Source organism: Heptranchias perlo, chromosome 25, assembly GCF_035084215.1.
Source record: "Heptranchias perlo isolate sHepPer1 chromosome 25, sHepPer1.hap1, whole genome shotgun sequence".
NCBI lineage: Eukaryota > Metazoa > Chordata > Chondrichthyes > Hexanchiformes > Hexanchidae > Heptranchias > Heptranchias perlo.
Window position 1 is genome coordinate 25,182,412 of NC_090349.1, and position 24,268 is coordinate 25,206,679.

A 24,268-nucleotide genomic window follows, 5' to 3' on the forward strand; every position below is an offset into this window, starting at 1 on the left:
CGAACCAGAGGGCACAGGTTTAAGGTGATTGGCAAAAGAACCAAAGGCGACATGAGGAAAAACTTTTTTATGCAGCGAGTGGTTAGGATCTGGAATTCATTGCCAGAAAGGGTGGTGGAAGCAAGGTCAATTGTGGCTTTCAAAAAGGAATTAGATAGGTACCTGAAGGAGAAAAATTTGCAGGGCTATGGGGAAATAGCAGGGCAGTGGGACTAGCTGGATTGCTCTCGCAGAGAGCCGGCGTAGGCTCGATGGGTCGAATGGCCTCCTTCTGAGCCGTAACCATTCTATGATCCTATGATTCTATATCTCCCTGTTTGCATTTTTCAGTCTCGTTTCCATCCTGACCATCGCAATAAGACCCAGTATGGTGGGACTTACATGCCACCAGAACACTGCCCACTTTGCACAACACATTTTCCATTAGGCATATTCTTAGGGAAATCTGAGCTTCTTATCACTATATCCCGAGAAAAAAAATCAAACATTGTTGTTAATATCTCTATAACCTTCACTCCACTTTCTAAACAGATTATCGATTGAATTCCATTATAAAGATGCCAGTTGACCCTAGTGAACAACTACCTTCTCTGGGAATCCACGTCTGCTAAACTGAGAAAAATGTTTCCCTAACCTTGCTTGATTACAGCTAACACAAAGGCTCATTCATAAAATGTATTTTTCTATAAATAGAATCAGCAACTAACTATAAATGTTTAACAGACTTGTGCTTTAGTGTAAAAAAGCCACATTCAGGAAACAAATGCGTCTCCCAAACCTAATGCGCACTGTCCAAATTAAGGCAAAGAGGTTGAATACAAAACATTATTACCTGTGTACAATGGGGACCAGGCAAAAATGAGAAAATGCTGAAACATGCATGATGCAAGAACAGTGTAACAGCAAGATGCTAATAGGACTGACAGTGTTTATTGTGGGCAGAGTAGCCATGTAAACATTAGACCTGGCGACTGGACATTTTTAAACTAAATAAAAGTGACTGTCATTTCGAGAGTGTTTAACAGGTCTGAAGGTCCGCTTAGATTTAATTTTTCTACAGACTGAAACAATGACATCACTCAGTCTCCAGTATCTCCACACCGCTGTGCGCCGGCGCGGCTTCACGCGAAAGAGGGGGCCACTTAAATCGAACGTCATGACGTTACGCGTCGGTAGCGGAATGTTGATACAATGGCTGCGACGTTCTACAGAGTGATGTGTCGGTGTAGCCGTCTGTCGAGGTAATAAACATGAAATTGTTACTCCTTGATTTCATATTGTAACATATCGGTCACGTGTGAGAACAGAATCGTGTGCGGACTTTGTGGGTGGACTTGCTCGGACATGTGAAACTGAAAGAAGTGACAGTGTTGCGGAAGCGCTCTGCTCCACCGCACGACTGCAGTGTTAAATTCAATGTCTTGTTTTGTCTTTTAAAAAGGCCCTTCTCCGTGGCTTTGTCCCACAGCAGGAGCACCAATCAAAGGTGGCAGAAAGTGGCGCTGGGATTGGGAGCAACGCTGGCCGCTGTCCCCTTTTCACAGGTACAGGGTACAATTTATACAGCTGTTAACCCGTGTGTTGAAAAATATTGTAGTTGAGAGTAGTCAGGGCATGTGGTTAAGATCTGCAAATGCTGATGACTGATGTTGTTGAAGTTGCATATTTTAGAGAAGTAATAGTTGGTCATGTAGCCTGTATTTTTGTGTAATTTTATTGTTTAATTTATAAAAATTAAAATTTTAGGCCTGACCTGTGTGGCACCAACAGATGATACAGTTCCATTCTTACTTACTCACTGAAGAGTATTGCTGTGACATGAGTTAGCTGATACAATAGTGAAAACTAATAATGCCTGGGCTCTTCAGGTAACTCTGTTCAGCATTACAATCCAAGGATGCAGCATAGGAGTGGATCTTTTGCAGAGTTACATACAAACATATGAAAATGACGGGTAGGAAAAGACCATCTGATCCATCAAGCCTGCCCCACACAATGAAGCATCATGATTAAACACCCCTACCCATCAGTAACCACGTAATCATGTACTTCATTGGTTGTAAAACACTTTGAGATGTCCTGAGGTTGTGAAAGGTGCTATATAAATGCAAGTTCATTCTTTCTTTCGTTCTTTAATCAACCTCCTGGGAGAGGCAAAAAACAGATTTAAAAACCCAAGACCAAGTAAGTGGGGAAAAATCTGGAAAGTTCCTCTCTGACCCCCTTAGGTGATCGAAACTAGTCCAGGAAACCACATTGACCATGCTTATATTACCTGGGATTTCACCTACCTTTTATAAGTCATGATCTTCATCCCAACCGGGAACTGGTCCAGCTCTCTTTTGAGGGTATGGAGAGAGTCAACACTCACCGAATGAGCCAACAACCTGTTCCATTGTTCTACTATTCTCTGAGAAAAGAAGAACTGCCTAACATTTAACCTAGCCCTACCCTTGCATAACTTACACACATTACCCCAATCTTTCAATAGGAACATAATCTAGCCCTTTAACTATTTGTATAGCTCTATCAAATTGCCCCGAAGTCTGCGTATCTCTAAAGTGAAAAGATCAGTTTTTAAGCCTGAGTAACTATGATTGTTTAAGCTAGAAATTATTCTAGTGGCTTCCCTCCACTTTTTCCAAAGCCTCTATATCCTACCATATGAGGGGACCAAAACTGGACGCAGTATTCTAAATGTAGTCTAAACTAGGTTTTATTCAATGACAAAATGGTTTACTTTATTTTATATTAAATAGTCCTGTTAATTCAACGTAATACTCTATATTTGCTTTGGTTATGACTTCTCGCCATTGGTCATGAACATTTAGAGAATTATGAACTATAACGCTAAGACAGGTGAGGCAAGATCAAGGTAAAAAATAAAAATCACAGGATACACAAGATGACAGAAAAGATTTACGGTTGGAATTGTACTTCTGCTGCGAAGGAATATCAGGTCTTCCCCAATCTTTCCACTTCAAAGCCTTCTACTGCATCCTCTTCTCCATGGGTGGCCATTTGCACCCTACATCGCCTCCTCTCTTTACCATTGGAGCAGAGTGGAGGTGTGGTGGGTGGCTGAAGTGGGAGTGGCGAAATAATGGTGTTGGGGAACAGTGGAAATAGGCAATTTTTTAAGAAGCTAAAACTTTAGAAAAATAACGCCCTAACTAATATGTCTTGAGACAAATATTGCATTAAGTAACAACCATGATTTATTTATTCTGTACAGCAAGGGTATCCAAATTGTAGCTCATGGCCCACATATGGTCCCCCACCCCTCCCTCAGTCCTGACAATGTGGTCTTCGAAGCACAGGAAACCGAGTCCTATTTGTGCTCATTTCTTATTCTTTGGTTTGACCTGTTTGAATTTTGTGGGTCTGGAGGTTTGTGAAGGTGGTGTTGCCTCATTGGTGAATAAAGCCTAAATCAAAACACCAAGCTCTGTTAGTATCAGCAACTTTAGATACATGCAAACGAATGGGAATAACAGCTGGCTAATGTCTGTGAAGTGACCTCTGACCAAGCTTCCCTACTATGTTGAAGTTCAATTGTACTTTGGACCGGTATCATAAGTCACCATGCTGCACTTGAGATGATAAGTTTAATACTCTCAAAGTTTCTGATGATGTCCACAGTGCTTTGCTGCAGCTTTAAGTTACTGTTGGATGGCAGAAAAGGAGGCTCATGCTGCACAGGCTGGATGACATTTGAAGACTGGCAATGCAATGAATGAGCAAGAGAAGAATCCAGCATTCTTCTGCATCTTGTCCAGGTGCTTCATTCTGGTTTTGTGTAGGTCTGAGATGTTCCAGGGCGTCTGTTCACATCATAACACACAGGAAACTGCTGGAAACATTGCCTTTTTTTTTGACATCCTGATTTATGAAGGGCATGCTGTAATCACTGCCATTTATTGTTTAGACATAGTAGCACTGTCACTGTCTCCTTTCTTGCCACCGCATATGTCTCTCTGAGAGAAGCAGGAATATCCTCTCATCAGCCATCCACAACAACTAGGCGCACAATTCCTCCTTCACTGCAGATGTTTCACAGCTTGATGTTGTGATATTTCATCCATTTCCCCCCCACCCACCTGTTTGTGGCCTTGAAGTATTTCATGCTAAGGTGTTGGAATAAGGCAATTCTGCTGGAAGTGGGCTGCTGACTGACAGACTTTACACAGGTACCTGCTGAAACCAATGCAGGACCACCGTGGCAACATCCATATGGGTGGGCTGCCATTCACACTTCAATTACTGTTTTCTTGCAGCACTTGTGCTTGGATATATTCTTTGTTCCTGAGCAGCATAGAGAGAGAAAATTTGTGCCGCAACCTTGTGATTTTTTTTTTCCTCTCCATCTGCCGCAGCTTGTAGAATCTCCATTTATTTTCTTAGTAAAATCCTATACACCACCTTGCATGTTGTCACAAAACCATCTCTCAACAAGGTCATGAGATCATACACATATAAACAGTTGGTACTTGGGTAGAAATTTGTTATCAGACATGAGCGTACCCTTGGGTAATGTTGGTACATTGTTAATAAGCAATATCTAACTTTGACCAGTTTTTTTAAAGGGTTTTACCTAGTGCTAATCAACTTGGGAAAACTCTCCTACATAAATACAATTTTGCTGCAAGGGATATTTATACTTATTTGACTATTAAAGACACTTGGATTTCATCCTAAGAGAAATTGCACCCATCCATCTTCAAGTGTTATCCAGAGCCACATTATATAAAATTTATCCACCTTGAGCATAGCAACATAAATTTAACTGGCAGTTTGCATAGACATTGGAAGACTAACATTGTTTGTAGGTATTGAATATTTATTGTTCTTTTGCACTTTTATTATAGTTGAATATTGATAAATGCATAATTTGTTTTCTAACAAATTTAAATATAACTCCTGTATTTACATTTTTTTTCTTTTTCCAATTTCCCCTATTTTCTTGTCATTGTATGGGCCTCTCCCATATCTTTTCACACTTTTAACTATTTGCATGTTGTTTTATTGTCTTTCCGTTGCCTCACTGATCTTTTATGTCATCCAGCAGTTTCCTATTATATGGTTAGCAGATTATTGAACCCATTAACTGTCTTTGTGATCGGAGAAACTGCTGTTTTTCTCCCTTTCCTTTTCTCTCTCTCTCTAGTTCCAACGTTCCTAAAATGCTTGCTTAAATTTAAGTTTTCAGTTCTGATGAAGTGTAGAGACCTGAAACAGTAACTTGCTCTAATAATTTAATGAATGAAAATGGTATATTGAAATAATATGCTAGAATCCAATCTGTTTATTTGGTCTAGATTATTAATTATACTGCTTGTATTATGAATGCTGCTTTTTCCCCTTCCCAATGAAGATATCCATACCTAACTTTTGCATTCATTTTCTGCCACAGTCTCAGTCAACATCTCTCACTCATGAAGATTTAATCAAGCGGGCTGTCTCATTGGTAACTGATGGTGCGAATACCTTTCTGTCACAAACAACACTTGCACTAATCGATGCTTTAATAGAATATACGAAGGTATGTTGAAGCAGAATTGCATTTTGTTTGCTTAAATTTGATGGAGTTCTAAAGTCAGAATTCATAAGATTTTTTTTTCCATTTCCTGTGGGAGTTTTCATCAGGACACAGCTTCCGTCAGCTGCAAGGCCAGAGCCTTTTGCATTTTGCAGTAGCTTGAATTTACATTTGCTACTCTGATCCTCTGATAGGAGGTTTCTGGCAAGCTGTGCCAGTTTTTACCCCTCAAGTGGAGTTTTGGGCAAAAACACGGTGCTCTATCTGGGCACCTTGCGTTCCTGATGATAGTAAGCAAGTTTACCTCCTCAACCATGTCTACATACTTAGCTGAAAAACAGGTGCTATATGTTACTAGAATTTTGTCATTTAATTTCTAGTATTTTTTTTAATGAGTAAAGTTACTGTTCAGAGAACTAACTTTTTTTTGGTGAATTTGTAGAAACTTAAAGAATTCAAAACTTGCCTACTAGATAGCTGTCCATTAGATTAAAGAGCTAGATTAATGAAACTGACTTTGCCTTTTAATTTAATGTCTGCTTTCTTAAATATATGTTGACTTGCAATAAATATATTGGTCTACTCCAGGCAGTCCACACCCTGATCTCACTTCAGCAGCAGTATGCTGGCCTAGCTGGCCAGATAAACAATAAAGAGGAAGATGCTATTTGGCAGGTCATAATTGAAGCTCGTGTAAAGGTACATTTCAATGTTTCCACTCAAATTATATCTACTTTAAAGCTAGAATGGACAGAGAACGTTTTCCTGTTTCAGGCTTCCAACCAGAACTCCCATATCACATATCGTAGCCTGCTGCAAAGTAAAATTTCCTCTATTCCACCACAACACTGTGCTTTATCTCTAACCTCAGAACAGCATTCCCTACTCCACCAGACATTCCATTTCCCACACTAGCCAGATTGTGTTTGCCATTTTAATTTCAAATTAAGGGCATTTTTGTGTTTTGGTCCACGTGTGCTAGAAGCAAAATTGAGACGGCCCAAACTTATTTTATATAGGGCGTTTATGCCAGAAAAGAGGGGACTTTCATCCCATCAGGCAAAGCTGGATGTAAATCCACGTCCCGGAGGTAAAAAGATGGTGTATTAACCCACTGCATTAATTTTTTAACTCAGAAACCACATCAATAAAGAAAGTTAGGAACATACTGTAGATGAGCACACAGATAAAATTGTAATGAAATGCTGTTTATAATTAAACTACCTTTCTAGTGCCAATTTTCAGAAGTCACAAGATCACAAGAAAATTACGGACGAGGAAGGCATTCTTCCCGTCCATCCAGAATGACCCTAAACTACCCCCACTGCACACATCTAATTGGTGCTTAGATGATTCTAGGGTTTTCACCTCCACTATTCTATTGGGGAGTCTATTCCTTGTGTTGATCACTCCTTGTGTGAAGTAAAACTTCCTCATATTGGCCCTAAATTTGCATTTTACTTGTTTGAACCTCTGACCCCTTGTACTCTAGCAGTTTATTTTAAAGTAATTTATTAACATTATAATTAAAAGTAACTTTTTTAAAAAAACAAGCATTTTTTTCCAAAGGGTATTTATAGACACACAAAATGATATATTTAAACAAAAAACATAACTGTTGAAAACTTTCTGTACTATTTCTAGGTAAGCTGCTAGTGATTTAGAATTGTTGATATCTTTGTAATGTAACTGCAGGTGAACACGAAGCAGGAAGAATATCTCCGTTTTGAGTCCAAGTGGATAACTTCAATCAGTCTGTCTGAAATGGCAGCAGAGGCTGCATATCAAGCAGGTATTGTGTATATTGAAGCTACAGAAACATGGTTTGGTTGCATACTATTTAGTTATGATGCAAGAAAAATGCTTTCCCAGTGGAGATACAAATATTATGAACAATATATGTGTGCTGTCAACTGGAAGAGTTGTTTGTGCTCAATACACAAATAACAATTGTTTGGAGGGTTTCCCAGCAATACAAATAAGATCTTCTGAGATCAAAGAATGATGCATGCACCATTTAGCATCTGAGAAAATAATTGCAGTTTTTATATGTTCTTACTGGCTTAATGTGACATTAGAGAAACCAAAGGCTACTCTGGGTTAAATATGCAATGTAAATGGTTGGGCAACATGATTTTAAATATTTATATGTTTACAAAATAATTTGCAAACAATTATGCTGAAGAATTTAAGTTTTGAAGCTTATTACACAAATAGGTAGCTCATTGATGACTCATCCCCAGTAGAAATCTGTTGATATATGGATCAGCAACAACAGCTTGCATTTATATAACGCCTTTAACGTAGTAAAACATCCCAAGGTGCTTCACAGGAGCGTTATCAAACAAAGATTTGACACTGTCACATAAAGAGATATTAGGACAGGTGAAAAGAAGTGGGTTTCAAGGAGCGTCTTAAAGGAGGAGAGACTGGAGAGGTTTAGAGAGGAAATTCCAGAGCTTAGGGCCTAGGCAGCTGAAGGCACAGTCACCAATGGTGGGGTGATTGAAATCAGGCATGCACAAGAGGCCAGAATTGGAGGAGCGCAGAGATCGCGGAGGGTTGTAGGGCTGAAGGTCGTTACAGAGAAAGGGAGGGGTGAGACCATGGAGGGATTTGAGCACGAGCGTTAGAATGTTAAATTTGAGGCATTGCCAAACTGAGAGCCAGTGTAGGTCAGAGTGCACGGGGTGATGGGAGCTGAAGCAAGGCGCTAAATCTATATATGGAGAGAGAGTGCAGGACAGTATTCTATTTACTTCTTTGGTCTCCTCTAAAATGTGGAGCGCTGCTGTGCAGGCACTTAAATACAGTGGTGTTCCAAGTTTTGAGGGAAATAACAGTGCCGTTGTTCATCTGATTGGTGGTTTTGCTGTCTGGGGAGAGGGTAGTTTCATTAGTGCCAAGATGAGTTCTGGGCACCGCTTCCTGGGGTGACATGTTAGCTCCGGCTGTTATCCTGAAGCTGACAACACTGCTTCAGTATTGAGCCGCTTATTTGGTGGCAGCATAAGAGTGGTGATTTCAGATTTGATGATGGTGCCAATTTATAGTGTGCCAGCACTGAAAATTCCAACATCACAAGAGCACCCCTTGCTGTGCCAGTGTGAACTTTTCCGTTTGTGACGCCAACTATCCTTGTGATCTCTGACTGAGATTATTTATTTAGTGCCAAAATATGGGGGAAGTTTAAGCCATGTAGGGACTGAGTCGAACATAAACATCTTCAATTCTTCCCACTTCTTGAGACATCCAGTATAGGTTGAATTCTGGATGGTTTTGTGCTGTGGACCCATGTCAATTAGAAAGTGAGTTGAGTATGTACATCCATGTTTTTTGTAGGACCCTTGCAATCGCCAGAAAAGTATTGCATTAGGTGTCTACCCCATCAGGCCCCGGAAGTGAAAAGACCAAATGATACCACATTTGATCAGATCATTTTGCCTCCTCTCTCTTTCTCTTTCTCTTCCCCTCTTTTCCCCCCCCCCCCCCACCCCCCCCCCCCCCACAATTGTTAATTTTATTACCATAGGAACAGGAGTAGGCCATTCAGCCCCTCGAGCCTGTTCCACCATTCGGTTTGATTATGGCTGATTTGTACCTCAATTCACTTTACCCGCCTTTACTCCGTATCCCTTGATATCCATCAAAAATCTATTGATCCAGTCTTGAAAATTTCAATCGACCCAGCTTACAGAGCCTTCTGGGTGAGAGTTCCAGACTTCCACTACCCTTTGTGTGAAAAAGATGCTTCCTAAATGGCCTAGCCCTAATTTTAAGATTATCTTTCTCCAGGTGCAGATCCAGCCTCAATAACTGCACACACACACATACAGATGGCACAAAGTCAGGTGGAAGAGATGAAACAACTGGCCCTGAAAGCTGAGACTAAATTGGCTCAAGTGCAAGTAGAAGAAATTCATAAAAAAAGAACGGAAGAGACTGCATTGAAAGCCACCCAAGAGGCTGCAAATCTGCCAGCAATAGAAGAAGAAATACCCGAACAGTATCTACGGGAAGACTAATCTGTATAAATAAATGATTCACTGCACTTTAGAATCAGGGGAAATGTAGCAGTGTAGGCTAATGTGAACAGCTTTGCAAATGTTTGTAAATTGTACCAATAATAATTTTGTAATAAACAGTAAGATTTCAACAAAAAGGATTAAGAATTAATCATTTCAGGCTCTGAAAATATTCTCTAAATAGAATTGCTAACAGAGCAGTGATTCTAGCTGTCAGTCCAACACCGGCATCTCCACATTTACAAAATTGATATGTTTATATTATGTTAATGGGTGTGTGGATGAGTTGTACCATCTGTCTTGTATTATGTATGTGTAACCTACAGTGAGAATTTGATCTTTATCATCTTCCTTTAATGACAGCAAAGTAACCTTCGTTCCTTCAGTGCAGTCCAAATGTTCAAATAGCTGTAAAGTATGCCTAGCATTAAGTTAAACAGAAGGCTGATCGAGCTGGGAAGATTAGGAGCCCCATGCTTGGAGGGGAGACCCTTTTTCATTTTTCATTCCAGCTCTCCTCACTTTACTTATGTTCCTATAATCGTCCCTTAAATATAAAAAAAAGCATACAAGTAAAAAAGGTAGTTTGGCTCAACAAGCTTCCTCCCCAATAGACCAAGTATAATTTGATTAATGATATCGACCTGAGGCAACCAAGAACTGATTAGCTCCACAAAGATAAAGCTATGGACTCCAAAAAGGCAATGAATTGAAATTTTAGGATCTAATCCAAGCAGAACTCACACTTTCAACTCCAACCAGTTGCATCCACATATGACTGGTCTATGGTCCTATTAGCATATGTGGCAAATGTTCATAGAATATTGAGCAGCTATGTCTATCATATATATAATATATTTCAGCTGATTAGCATGACTTGCTTTTTATTGGTCCACATATCTTGGGTGCGGGGGGTGGAATCATCTGGTCTCACCTGAAGCTTCTCACCATCGTGTGTTCTGGCATATTAGTTATTTTCTTCATTTCGATATTTTTTCTAGTTGTGTAAAGCTTGGTTAAACAGACAAAAAAGTTTTTAAGTTAAAATGACTGGATTACCTCTTCGGTAGATCATATGCACTCCAGCAGTGCCCAGTGAAAATAGCTAAGCTTTTGCTCTATTTCTTTTGTTTAACTGTTGTTAACTTCAAAATGACTACTTTATATCATGAGATGGATATTTTCAAATTTATTTCCTTCTTTCAGTGAATCCTCAGAAGCATTAAAGAGCAATATTTTTAATAAGTGGGAGAATTTTTTTGTTCTTTTTAGTGTAGCACTAAAAATTTTGTGAACCAGTGGGTTTGAATGTAAGATTTTGGAGGTTGTGGGCTCATTAGCAGTCGACCATGATGCAATATAATCACTTGCTGCTTCTCGAGCAGCTGATGAGGCACCAAGTTGAAATGTCATGAAGAGCTTTAGCTGCGGAATATGTAAATTTCAGTGAAACTACCTGAATGACCAGTGAGACAGTCCTTATTTTATCAATGATAGGTGCTAGTAACATCTGTAATGGGGTAACGCAAGCACATTTAGGTGGGAGAGAACAACCTCCAACTATGTAGTGGTTGTTGAACCATGGTCACAGGCAGAAAACTACTCTCTAGTATTCAGTTTCACTGCTGTGGTGATATTTCCAAATTAATATCATTGTTATGCTGACTAACCCAGGCATGACTGGAGTTGAATGCTCACTTTGCAACTTGATTCTGCTACTGCTGAATGTTGTACATGATCCTCCCCAAACCCTCTTACAAGCAAAAACTGGACTTTTTCTTTTCAACACCTCTTTTAGACAGTGGTGTAAATAAGTGCTAAATATGAATGATGTATATTTGTATTTGTGCTGTCTCCCACTATTACACCATTTCTCACTTGCCTTTACTTTTTTAGCTACAATTAGCAAATGTAGGATTTTGGCCTCATGATATATTTTTTATACAAAAGTATTCTTACCAAACCCTACTGCAATTGCATATAGGCTAAAGTGTGCATTTCTACATCTATTTATGTTTATAATTTACATTTGCAATGAACTGTTAAAAGTCTCTTGGGTTTCAAGAAGACAAGACCTAATGGTCAGATTATATTTTGGAGCTTATCTGCTTAATGTCTTAGAAAGGTAAGTTTTCAAAAATTGCTGGAACTTGGTAATCATTGAAGTAGCGGGTGTGGGTAGGTTACAGTATTTGCACGCTGCATACAAGGAGTTTTTACATTTATACAGTGCAACAACTAAATATCATTCCTCAACAATCCTGAGGTGTAGCTATAAAAACCTCAGCTAGAAATCTTCATGGAAAATGTACTGATGGAATTATTGAACAGAACACGGGCATATAAACTTGTACTAAAAACACAAAATGCAGGAAATACTCAGCACGTCAGGCAGCGTCTGTGGAGAGAGAAACGGAGTTAATGTTTCAGGTCGATGAACTTTCATCAGAACTGCAAGAAGTAAAGATTTAACAGTTTTTAAGCAAGTACAGGGCCACGGGAAGGGAGGAAAGAACAAAAGGGATAGGTCTGCGATAGGATGGAGGGCAGGAGTGATTAAATAACAAAAAAGATGATGGTGCAAGGCAAGGAGGGTGGTAATGGGACGTGTAAAGAAACAAAAGATCGGTCTAGAGGAGCTGTAAATGGCAACAGCAGAACCATTACCAGCACCTGCTGTCCGAAAAAATGAGAGCAGTGATTATGATGTGAAGTTATTGAAATCAATGTTGAGGTTGAAAAAAAGGTTGAGGTTGAAAACAAGGTTGTAAAGTCCCTAATCAAAAGATGAGGTTCTGTTCCTCAAGCTTCATTGGAACAGTGTAGGAGACCAAGGACAGAGGTCAGAGTGGGAGTGGGATGGAGAATTAAAATGGCAAGTGACCGGAAACTCGGGGTCACGCTTGTGGACTGAACGGGGGTGTTCAACAAAGCGATCAACCAATCTGCGTTTGATCTCTGCAATGTAGAGGAGACCACATTGTGAGCAGCGAATACAGTATACTAAATTGAAAGAACTACAAGTAAATCGCTGTTTCACCTGGAGGAGTGTTTGGGGCCCTGGGTGGTGGGAAGGGAGGAGGTGAAAGGGTGGGCATTGCATCTCCTATGCTTGCACAGGAAGGTGCCATGGGAAGGGGACGGGGTGATGGAAGAGAAGACTAGGGTGTCGCGGAGGGAACGGTCCCTTCTGAATGCTGAAAGGGGAGGGGAGGGTAAGATGTTTTGGTGGTGACGTCGCACTGGAGATGGTGGAAATGGCGGAGGACGATCCGTTGAATGTGAAGACTGGTGGAGGTGGAAGGTGAGGATGAGGGGGACCCTATCATGATTCTGGGAGGGAAGGGAAGGGGTGAGGGCACAAGTACGGGAAGTGGTAAGAACACAGTCGAGGGTCCTGTCAACTAGAGTGGAGGGGAATCCTCGGTTGAGGAAAAAGGAAGACATATCGGAAGCACTGGTCACATCGTCAGAACAGATATGACGGAGACGGAGAAACTGGGAGAATTCAATAGAGTCCTTACAAGAAGCAAGGTGAGAGGAAGTATAATCAAGGTAGCTGTGGGAGTTGGTGGGCTTATAGTAGCTATTGGTTGACAGCCTAGCCCCAGAAATGGAGATAGAGAAGGCGAGGAAGGAAAGAGTCGGAGATGGATCATGTGAAGGCGAGGGAGGGGTGGAAATTGGAAGCAAAGTTGATGAAATTTTCCAGTTCGGGGCGAAAGCAGGAAACGGCACCAATACAGTCATCAATATACCAGAAAAAGAGGTAAGGGAGGGCACATGAGTAGGACTGGAACAAGGAATGTTCCACATATCCCACGAAAAGGCAGGCATAACTGGGACCCATACGGGTTCTGATAGCGATACCTTTTATTCGGTGGAAGCGAGTGGAGTCAAAGGAGAAGCTGTTCAACGTAAGAACAAGTTCAGCCAGGCGGAGGAGGGTGGTGATGGGTGGGGACTCGTTGGGCCCCCTTTCAAGAAAGAAGCAGCGGGCCTGCAGGCTGTCCTGGTGAGGGATGAAGGTGTAAAGGGATTTGACGTCCATGGAGAAAAGGAGACGGTTAGGACCGGGAAACTGGAAACTGTTAAAGTGGCGGAGGGTGTCGGAAGAGTCGCGGATGTAGGTCGGAAGAGACTGGACGAGGGGAGCAAAAAAGAATCAAGGTAGGAAGAAATAAGTTCCATGGGGCAAGAACAGGCTGAAATGATGGGTGTCTCAGGGCAGTCCTGTTTGTGGATCTTGGGGAGGAGGTAGAAGTGGGCTGTGTGGGGTTGGGGGACAATGAGGTTGGAGGTCGATGGGGGGGACGATCTCCAGAGGAGATGGGGTCAGTGACGATCTGGGAAACGATGGTTTGATGTTCGGCGTTGGGTTGTGGTCCAGAGACGGTAGGAGGAGGTGTCGGAGAGTTGGCGTTCAGCCTCTGCAAGGTAGAGGTCTGTTCGTCAAATAACAACAGCGCTGCCCTTGTCAGCAGGTTTAATGACAATGTCAGGGTTGGACCTGAGAGAACGGAGTGCTGCAAGTTCAGAGGGAGGGAGATTAGAGTGAGTGAGGGGAGTAGAGAAACTGAGACGGGCGCTATCACGCCGGCAGCGCCAGATCGGTAAGAGGCCAGAGGGATGGCTCCAGGTGGAATGAGAATTCTGAAGATGGGAGAAAGGGTCTGCTGTGTGTGGGGGGGGGGGGGAAGACTCCTAGCTGAAGAAGTGGGCGCGGAGGCGAAGGCGACGGAAGAAGAACTCAACATCGTGTCGAGCTCGAAATTCATTGTGATTGGTGTAAGGGGATGAAGCTGAGGCCTTTGCTGAGGACTGATCTTTCGGGGTCAGAGAGGGGGAGGCCAGAGGGGATAATGAAAACACAACAAAGATTGGAAGCAGGGATGGGGTCAGACAAAAGTGATGGGGAAGAAGGATCAGGAGGGGCATTGGTATCTAAGAATTGTTAATCTGTTAATAGTCCGCAAAAATAAAGGAGTGGAAAACTAATGTACCACAAGGCAATAAATTCTTTTAACAGGTGAAGAAAACAAGTAATTGTTTTGTCTGATTACACCTCTGTGAAGGACATTTCCCCACGTGATAGGTGCTATATAATTTCAAGTTGCTTTTGGATACAAAGTATTAATTGGACACAAAGCATCAAGAATACTGACCAATCACAATGGTGGTCAAAATTACACCAGCATACCAGTATGTTCCAACTGGCTAAAACAACAATCACCAGTATGAACCCAGAACATCGTAACTTGATCGGAATGGGAAGTTGTGTAATATTTGGTAAATTGACCGAACCAAAGAAAGGTAAAAGAGAGAGATAAGAAAAGCATCAAATAATTTAGGCAGCAGTCAACCAATTACTCAGTTTGAAAAAAGGCATTAAATGATTTTGTTGGCAGCCTGCCTCCTTCAGTAATGTGAATTTGGACCTCAACTACATTAAAATGGACTACACTGCTGAGACAGCTGCCACCAACATAAATTGTTTAACAAATAACTTCACTCGTCTCTCAAAATTCTGAAAACAGCTTTCAGATGATTGAGGAAGGAAATTTCGCTTGAACAAGTAAGATGAATTATAGATAACTAATATACTGCTGCATACTTGGCAAGTAGAGGACTCCCTAGAATCAGGCTGCTCTGAATCAGCACTAAAGACAAGTGCAAAGTATTGGCTCCTATTATAGTTACATAGAATATACAGCACAGAAACAGGCCATTCGGTCCAACAGGTCTATGCCGGTGTTTATACTCCACATGAGCCTCCTCCCACCTTACTTCATCTCACCCTATCAACATAATCAATGGAACAAATCAAGGAAATACTTCGTAACACATACCATCAACACAGTTCTGAAGGGAAGTGAAGATGGTGAGTTTTTTGTTTCCGTGATGGTATAACTAAAGATATTAGGTAGTAATCTCTCATGGTATGACAGGTGTGTTATACTATGTAACGCACAATGAATGAAACCAAACTATTTGCGAATTCCATGTGGTTAATATGATTTGCAAAGTTTTTCCACAAAAAGGATAAATGGCTAATACTTAATATGACATGAGATGCGTGGAGACAACTTTAAATGGGCAGTGCCAATAATCAGTCATATTATCCATAGAAACCAATAATGCCAAAGCAGCTAGTGCAATCTTTGGGTGAATGACTTAATTTCCTATGGGAAGATCTTGGATATTATCTTTTATTTGTTACCTTAAGGCACATCAATAACCTTTTAAACAATTAAGATCTTTTAATAATTTATTTGTTGAAATAGCGTTCAGTCAATTAAAAATATGATTGGATTCACATTACTACTATCCCTGTTTTTCAAATAGAAACACATTAAAAGGAAATATGATACATTACCCATGCTGTTGTTCATGGCCAGTTTTATTAAATTGTTCCTCTTTCCGTATAACTGCCCTTCTGCTTCTCTCCAGCTTCTGTCTCGCTCTTGTTTTTGTTTGTTGTCCACTGTTTCCTTCTTTCTCTTCATGTGCCTCATACACTTTTTCTCACTGCATTCTATCTATCTATCTTTGTCCAACTCTTTCTCATTCTTTCTCTCCCTTTTTGTAAGTCTGACCTACCGTCTGTCTCCTCTGCTGAATGTCTCTATGATTTTGATACATGATTCTGTACTGAATTTTTGTCTTACTTTTGGTAAAGCCCAGTATAAAGAGTAAGATCATAGCCAGGTTGGGATTAGGTGGGGACAGGCTGTAAGGTAGTTGGGAAAGCATGCACAGGTACTAGAGAAACTGGGTATTGGGGGTGAGAGTAGGGAGGATCTGAACGCTAGGGTTGGTGATGAGATGAAATGGGCGGAGATGGCCCCAAGTGGAAATATGATTATACTGAGACCAGGTGAGTTCAGGATTGGACTCAACTATTGTACCCTTCACAGTCGGACAGTCTGCCAGGACTCACTGTCAAGTCTCACACATGAAGAATCGCCAAGCAAGGTACTGGAAGTTGATTGCTGGCTGTGGAAGCACACATCTGTGAGGGAGTCAATGCCTTCAGAAGAAAATTGGCAGGAAAAAAATTGGAGGAGAAAGATGCAGGGAGAGAACTAGTAGAAGCCTGTTAAGCCAGTGTCTTTCGATGCTCTATTAGATATTAATGTTCTCTTCACCTGGGCAGTACATAAGTAAAAAAGAATCCACTCACTTTTTACACAATTACTTTAAGGCAAATGGCAAATGCATTTGATCGTTGAAAATCTGTAGACATTTTTGTTCCTGTGCTACTCATATGTAAAGTCTTCCTTCTGTTTCCAACAGAATTTCCAATTATGTTTTACTGGAGAAGCAGCTAATAGAGATACTAAGCACTAAACTTTAGAATGACAGACCGAGTTAGAGCAATTCTATTACCACAAAGTGCACTGAATATGGGAATCATGTCAATATTTACCATCGTCTTTTTTTCCCTCATTCTTAGCCTTAGACTTCTCCAAATATGTTACCATCGGAACTTTGTATAACAAATTTTATAAAATCATTTTATTGGTCCTCACTTTCTCAGCACCCTACTAGCTCAGCACTGTTTTCAGAGGTTATATCAAATTTAAATTCTGCTTTGCGTTGGTGCTCTTCTCATCCTTTCTTAGCACATTTGAAGTTTGAGTCATTCACTAGGCTCCACATAATCCAAATCTCTGCTGGGTTCAGTTTGTGCACTACCATGAGATCTTTATATAAGCATGGATTGAACAGGAATGCATCAGGTATACCAAGTGTCTTGAAGCCAATGTGTGAAATTGGAGTCATCCCCATTCGTAACAAACACATACCAACAAACACGTCATCTATTGGGAAGAGGTCCACATCTGCTGCAGTTTGATACAGCTGTAATACCGTTCTCCTGGACATTAGATACCCACCACCTCCAGCATAAGGAGGATATGGTTTATTTTCATACATGATGTCAGGGATAAAGTACTTAACCTTCTTATTCCTTTTTGGAATGGCATTGTAAATGATATGCCCGGCCAAAAGGTCATGATCTGGATCAAAATCTTTGAGATATTCAATCACATTTATTGTGTTCACAAAGACATCATCATCTCCCTTTAAAACAAATGTTGCTGAGTAGCACTCTGCAGCAAACCATCTGAGGAAATGAACCTCCTTCAGCGTCAAGTTGAAAAAACTGTCCTGAAAGTCCCATTGGAGGATGTCACCAAACTGTCTGTTTTCTATTGCCAACAACTGATGCAGTGGCTGCCCATGGAACTCCTCTGTAACGCCCAACAGAAACACTAGTTTGACTTCAACTCCATTAATAACTCCTTCTTTTCCCCACGTGTTTCGAATTGTGGCTCGTCTGTCTATGTTGGGAGCTGTAGACTTAATAACTAATAATAAAAACAATTTTTCAGTGCATCCTTTTGGTTTCAGCAAAGCTCGGAAAGTCCTGCAGTGTTTATATTCCAAGAATTTTTGATATATCTTGGGTAGGTTTGAAGACTGGTTGATGTATGCTTTATTTGGTAAACACTGAGTTGTCTCAGTTATATTATTACTTACTTGAGGGACCAAAGTAAGATGTTTTCTTTCATTATCCTTGACAGTTGCTGTTATCCCCGTTTGCCATTTGAAAACTACCACAAAAACCAACGCTATCAAAGCAAAGCTCAGTGTTTTTCTTTTTCTCTTCGAAAACATTATGAACAGAGATAGCACAGCACCCGTCTCTGTAAGGTATCAAAAGGACACAAAACACATATGAGAACACTGTACTTTTTAAATTTATCATCAATCTTAAAACTCTCTACATCCACTTTCTCAGCCACCCTTAGTGGTTTTAAAATTTTCTACAAAACAGGTTAATAAATTGAATTAAAACATTTTAAAGTCACAAAAATTCTTAAGTGCATCCCCTCTAAAGACCCTGCCCAGTTTATGTATGTGTATCACTGTAATGTCTCAAACATGTCCCAGTTTCTTGTCATTTTATTATATAAAATCTATGTCACAGCAATTTTAAAACAATAAATATTTACTACGGTGGTGCATGCAGACAATTTTGGCAGACGTAGACTTTTAGCAGCTACCTTTAGCCATTGGAAAGTAAGTTAATTGATAGACAACTCCAGTTCTTAGATTGATTACAGGTCCAGAGTACATTGCCAGAGTTCAAGGAAAGTCTGTTGATATTGAGATTCTGAGGTAATTTATTTTCATATGGAATACTGAAGTAGTTTTACAAATAATTTAAATCTTGAAATGAATTCATTTACTTTTGAATGGAAATACTGCTTCTGTGGTAAATCATCTAAAAATTAAATATTAATGCAATTACAGACATAGTGTCGGGGAGGGACTGGCCATGTACTTCACCTACTGACCAGCTCAGAGCAACATTGGTGGAAACACTGAGCAAGCCATCTCCCTGCCCACTTGGCTGCATGACTCAGGAACGTGGGAGTAAAGGGGATCAGAAAACATCGGGAATAAGAGAGACATTTAATAGCCCCACAAAAAGAAAATAAAGTTTCTACTTCAATTTTGTTCTGCAGTAATGTGATGCAAAGATTAATTTACTCTTTGCTTTACACACTCATTGAGAGTGGGAATCAGAATTTGGAGTGCTAATTCAATTAACATAAACCTGTTTTGATTCAACAAAATGACAGGAACAGGGCAGTACTGGCCAGTGGAGAATAAGGCTGACTGGTGTTATTGCTGCTAAATTTGTACATACTACTGGACTAGCTAGCTGAGCTTGTTTTAACAATAGTATTTACAAAATGTCTTTAATTTCACTTTGAGCAATCCAGGCCCCAGTAACTAATGAGAAATACAAAATCAGGTAGAGGGTTGCCAGCACTGTAACCGATTAACCAGAAAAACTTATACTGCAATTAATAATAACATGAATTCTAGGAATTTGATAAGGCATTACTTGATTCGTTAAAAAGCTTTAAAAGGTTAAAAAGGTTTAGTTATGGTCAAATAGCCCATGCAAACAGTATGGTACATTGGATTTGTTCAATGATTTGCCTAAATGTTAGTGATTGTTCAGTATTGAAAGTAACTCTTCCTCAACATATTTGTAGTTGAACTCATATTCCAATGTCATTATATATGGGCCAAGTGCAGGCAATTGGGACTAGCTTAGTGGTATAAACTGGGCAACATGGACATGTTGGGCCGAAGGGCCTGTTTCCATGTTGTAAACTTCTATGATTCTATGATTCTATATATATTAAAAAATTGACATACACTCCTTAATGCCTAGCAAATGTAGGTGAAAAGGTTGTGAGATATTTTTCAAGGCAAAGAAGGTTTTTTCTACCTGTGTTTGCAATAAAACATTTCTCTCCAATACATTTCTAAATAGGTGAACTTTGATGGCACAGCGAACACACACTATTTCAGCTATTCTCTACAAGAACGATTTAAATCTGCGATTGTGTCTTCCTTACCATTAAAAACAAATATTTTCTTCTCCCTTTCATCAATTTGATTAATGCACAAGTGTTCTTAGTTTACTCCAGCAAGAAGTTCCTGAGTTTGAATTCTGCCAACGTCCACTCAGCCTTTCATCATTCCGAGATGAATGAAATCAGTATACCATGTCTAAGGATGTGGTCATAGCAGGAAGCTGCTCACTGTACTTGCCACACTGTCACAATATTCATTCCTGGACACACTTAGTTGTTCAGCAAGGAAACAGGGAACTGTAATGTGTGCAACGGAGATTGACTTCTGAGGGCATTTTCTCTCTAGTTTGCTGATATGATTAAGTGTAAAGTGTAGCCCTGATTCAAAATCAATTCTAATAAAGGCATTGTTTACCCATTGTTGGGATTTTTGAAGATCTCCTGGAATCTACAGAAGTAGGGCAGTGGAAAAATGTAATGGAGAAGTTTTTGGAAGGAGGCCCCGGGTTAGCCACAGTATCCCAATGTTTCTGATCTCAAAGGAGCTGTAAAAGACCTCAAGTAGAAGTGAGAAGTGGTGTGCTTCCTATAGGGAGGGAGAGAAAAATATCTTAATAACTGGAGGTGGGAAGACAAGACTTCATAGCCTGGAAACAGATATTTGAGCTATACCGCATAAAAACTATGTAATAACTGTTTCATAATTTTATAATTTATCAAACAATTATAAGGTTACATTTTCTGATCAGGGTTAGTTGGGCAGACCAGTACTAGAACCCACCCAACCCTTAGTGCGTTGACCCTGCCTGATCTTCTGGCATGAGCTTCATTTCTATAATGCGGCTGAGCTCTCGGCCCATATTGAGCCTGGTATTGGAAGCTAACAAAAGGGAAGGGGTGGGGGTGGGGGAGTGGAGGTAGAGCAGAATCAGTTGGTAGCAAAGAGGATGGTACTGCTCGCCACTCCAGGGAATGTTCCCCTTAATACAGCATTGCAGCATGCCTGGAAGGAGTGGAGAAAGAGAACTTGATGTTCAGCTGATCAATACCGGCAATGCCTGCCATGTGTTGCATGTTAGCTCAAGTATCCTTGCCTCTTGTGCCCCCTGACCTGTATTGCTCCTCTTTTTCTTCCTCCAGAAAACACAATTGAAGAGGAACTCCCATTGAGAAAGCCACTGTACCAATATCGTGGATACCAAAAAAAAATGGCGGTGTCAGAACACTTGGTCGGAAGCCTGCTGCCCAAGTAAATGGAAGCAGGAAAGAAACAAATAAAAAGCAAGAGAAAAGGGTCAAAAATAGACTCAAAATGCTTCTACAAATCTTAGTAGCGGGCTTTTTAAATGAAGTTATGTAAACAGCATACACTTTGGGTGGATACATGACAGAGCTATATCGGTGTCAACACAACAAAATTGTATTACTGTCTAAATAATGTCACAAAGGCTTAAATTTAATATAATTACCTGTAAACTGACAGGTGTTTCTGGCACCATTACAAAACCCAACCAGATGGAGCACTAAATGGACAGAAATCTGGCATATTGGATATCTACCTATTTTTCCAATTGGTTACATCTACTTACGCCCATTGATTGGATGTAATGGATTGGATAATCTACCCATTGCATTACTTAGGCACTGTTTGTTACACTAAATCAAAATTGGCTGTATGTTAGACAGGTCTAGCTCCCACAACTGTGGACCAGCAGCCCAGAAGTTCAAGTCTGTTCCTTTGCCAAAAACTAATGGAACCCATGGAACAATCCAGGGATTCTAGGCAGATCAGGTGGCACAAGAGGCAAGGACACCTGAGCTAACATGCAACATTGGGCTGGCATTGCCAGTATTGGTCTGCTGTACCCTCAAATCTTCTTTCTCCACTCCTTCCAGGCATGCTGCAACCCTGTACTAAGGGGAACATCTCCTGGAGTGGCAAGCAAGGCCACCCTCCTTGCTACCAACTCATTCTGCACTACCTCTACTCCCTCTGTGCCCCTCCCTATCTTTGATAGCTTCCAACACCAGCCTCAAAACTTAGCCAGGTGGCTGTACAGTGAAGCATTCCATAAATACTGTACATACCTAAAAAGACAGCCCCTGTATAGCACAACCAACCAAAATCTCACCCACAAAACATCCACAACCCTCAGCGGTATTGATCAGCTGTAAGATAAGGGTCACCTTTACAGAGCTTTCATCCACCTTCTTGACTGCCGGGGCAATGCAGCAACAGCTACCTTTATCTCTCTGCCACCCTCGACTCCATAACTGTTGATATGCTGTCTGACTACCTGTCTGAAATCTAGTCATGGATGAGCCAGAACTCCAGCTAAACACTGGCTGCTTGCTCCAGCTGAATCTGACAATGTATAATTTCAGTGACCTACTCAACCCTGAGCTGCATTTCAAACTCTACATCCAATCAATCATCGAGACTGCCTATTTCTACCTTTGGAACATTATCCTGCTTGATGTCAAATCAGCCCTCTGTGAAATGTGTTGGGACATTTCACGACACTAAAGGCGCTTTAAGTCTATATTGTTGTTGTGTTTTGACTGTGTGACCCTCCATTTAACTACACTCCATTAGTTCTCAGCAATACAAGCCAAGGCACATATTTTAAATATGTCTCTTAAATGAGTTTTCAGTAAGGCTTCCCTGTTATCCAGAGTATATCAGTGTTAGGCCAGCAAAGGTCGTCTCCTCACCCACCTACCCAACAACCTTATTGCAACATGAAGTGAACAACTCCTCCCAAAATGTAGACTGCAGTAATGGTTGGCGTTGAAAGGGAAGGCATTAATGTATGGTTAAAATCCACATCCCAAGAGTGGGATCAATTCCTGCACTTCAGTTGTTTTTGATATAATGAAAGTTCCCTGAGTGCTGAGTTGCCAGTCCAGTACTGTAACCACTATACCCTCTATAACACTGCCATATCCTTTATTAACCTATCATACCTTTAACTCTGCTCCAATCCTCTGATGCTGTGATAGCTAAATGGCAATTCTCCTTCCTGACTTCAGTCCTGGCTCCCACTGCTGATTTAAATTGAATTTAGCTGGGCCAAATAGATATTACTCACCTATAAGGCAACTCCCACTACCCCCTCCCGCGCACGCACGCACACACATATACTTTAGGTCCCACAGAGACATAGGTTTGGTTCCACAAAAATCTTTTGCACAGAAGTATAGGGGAGGTCACAAAGGTGTTTTTGCATGAGGAACTTAGATAGGGAACTAGACACAAAAGGCATTTGCATCCTGCAGACTTGTAAAAAATTGGGCCAGTTGTTTTATCTTTGGTGATGTTTTCCTTCTTCTCATGGGAGGAAAATCCTCATTTTCTTGCTGGTTCTTCACACTGGAATGAAATTTCCTCACAGGGTGACAAAATAACTCCATTTCCTCCATACTGTGAGGGAAAACATTGCTAGTGTAAGCGCAGTTCAGGATCACTACTGAATAATACATTTCCTTGTACATTTATATGTCATAGCTGCTGTATTTACTTTTCAGCATTAATATTGAGTCCAGCCCATGATAGAAATACAGATCAGACAGTATACATTGCTTTGTTTAAGTACAAGTGATCAGAATTAACTTATTTTCAAATATTAATATGGATCTCTTACCTTAAAGATTAATAATACGTCCCAATATAGCATTCTTGTAATGGTATATCTATGAATGATTAGAATAATTAAAAGTAATGAGTTTCAGTTTTAGACTGAAAAATTATTCTTACATTTTAATTGATCCGACAGCCACTAAAAACAGAACAAAGGCTGCACTTAGACACCAAGTCATCTCAAAAACCACCCACATCTATATTTGCAATGAGGTGTTTATTTAACACAGAGTTTAATGAGTCAAACATTACCAAAGATGTATTTAGGCCTTACCTGGTTAATGATTCAGCTTAGCTAGGTTTTCAGAACTCTTGCTGGAACCTGGTAATTATAAATGAAAACCCATGAGGTAGGAGGTTCTGGTAGGTTTCAGTGCTGTTTACTTGCACACTGCGTGTAAAAGCAGTTTTAACGTCAGTGCATTGCAAAGACATGCACTAAGCGCCCATTCCCCAGGGATCCAGAGAGTGTGTAACTATGGAGATCTGAGATAAAGATGCGTACACTGAAAATATACTGGTGAATTAATGGAGTGGAACAAACACCAGGGAATGGAACATTTAAATCTGGCTAATAATCCACACAAATGATTGAGAGATTAATACATCATCAGGTTTTGCATTTTCCATGAGCAATAATATGTTGATTTCAATACACCTG

At 40.4% G+C, this 24,268-nt stretch overlaps 2 protein-coding genes across 10 annotated transcripts; one reads left to right on the forward strand and one right to left on the reverse strand.

Annotated features, from left to right (window-relative positions):
• The first annotated feature begins 1,139 nt into the window (after positions 1–1,139).
• On the forward strand, positions 1,140–9,701 carry LOC137342116 (diablo IAP-binding mitochondrial protein-like). Of its 3 annotated transcripts, XM_068005787.1 has the most exons (6): positions 1,140–1,241; positions 1,442–1,544; positions 5,414–5,542; positions 6,128–6,238; positions 7,235–7,331; positions 9,335–9,701. In XM_068005787.1, exons 1-6 carry the CDS (start codon positions 1,192–1,194, stop codon positions 9,562–9,564), a joined length of 720 nt encoding a protein of 239 aa, XP_067861888.1. In that variant the 5' UTR covers positions 1,140–1,191; the 3' UTR covers positions 9,565–9,701. The 3 variants fall into 3 exon arrangements, with proteins under 3 accessions (XP_067861888.1, XP_067861889.1, XP_067861890.1); XM_068005788.1 differs by lacking the exon at positions 6,128–6,238; XM_068005789.1 differs by lacking the exons at positions 1,140–1,241; positions 1,442–1,544 and adding an exon at positions 5,197–5,271.
• Positions 9,049–23,981, reverse strand: LOC137342115 (N-acetyllactosaminide beta-1,3-N-acetylglucosaminyltransferase 4-like). 7 transcript variants are annotated; one of them, XR_010967205.1, is made up of 4 exons: positions 23,612–23,784; positions 20,383–20,553; positions 15,941–18,275; positions 9,049–10,575 (listed from the first exon to the last, which is right to left on the reverse strand). XR_010967205.1 is itself a non-coding variant. In XM_068005782.1 (4 exons), the coding sequence occupies exons 3-4, from the start codon at positions 20,384–20,386 to the stop codon at positions 17,176–17,178; spliced, it is 1,104 nt and encodes a 367-aa protein (XP_067861883.1). In that variant the 5' UTR covers positions 20,387–20,553; positions 23,612–23,660; positions 23,882–23,981; the 3' UTR covers positions 11,970–17,175. The 7 variants fall into 7 exon arrangements, 5 of the variants coding, with proteins under 5 accessions (XP_067861883.1, XP_067861884.1, XP_067861886.1 ...); XR_010967206.1 differs by having other exon boundaries at positions 9,049–11,962; XM_068005782.1 differs by lacking the exon at positions 9,049–10,575 and adding an exon at positions 23,882–23,981 and having other exon boundaries at positions 11,970–18,275; positions 23,612–23,660.
• Between the last annotated feature and the right edge of the window lie 287 nt (positions 23,982–24,268).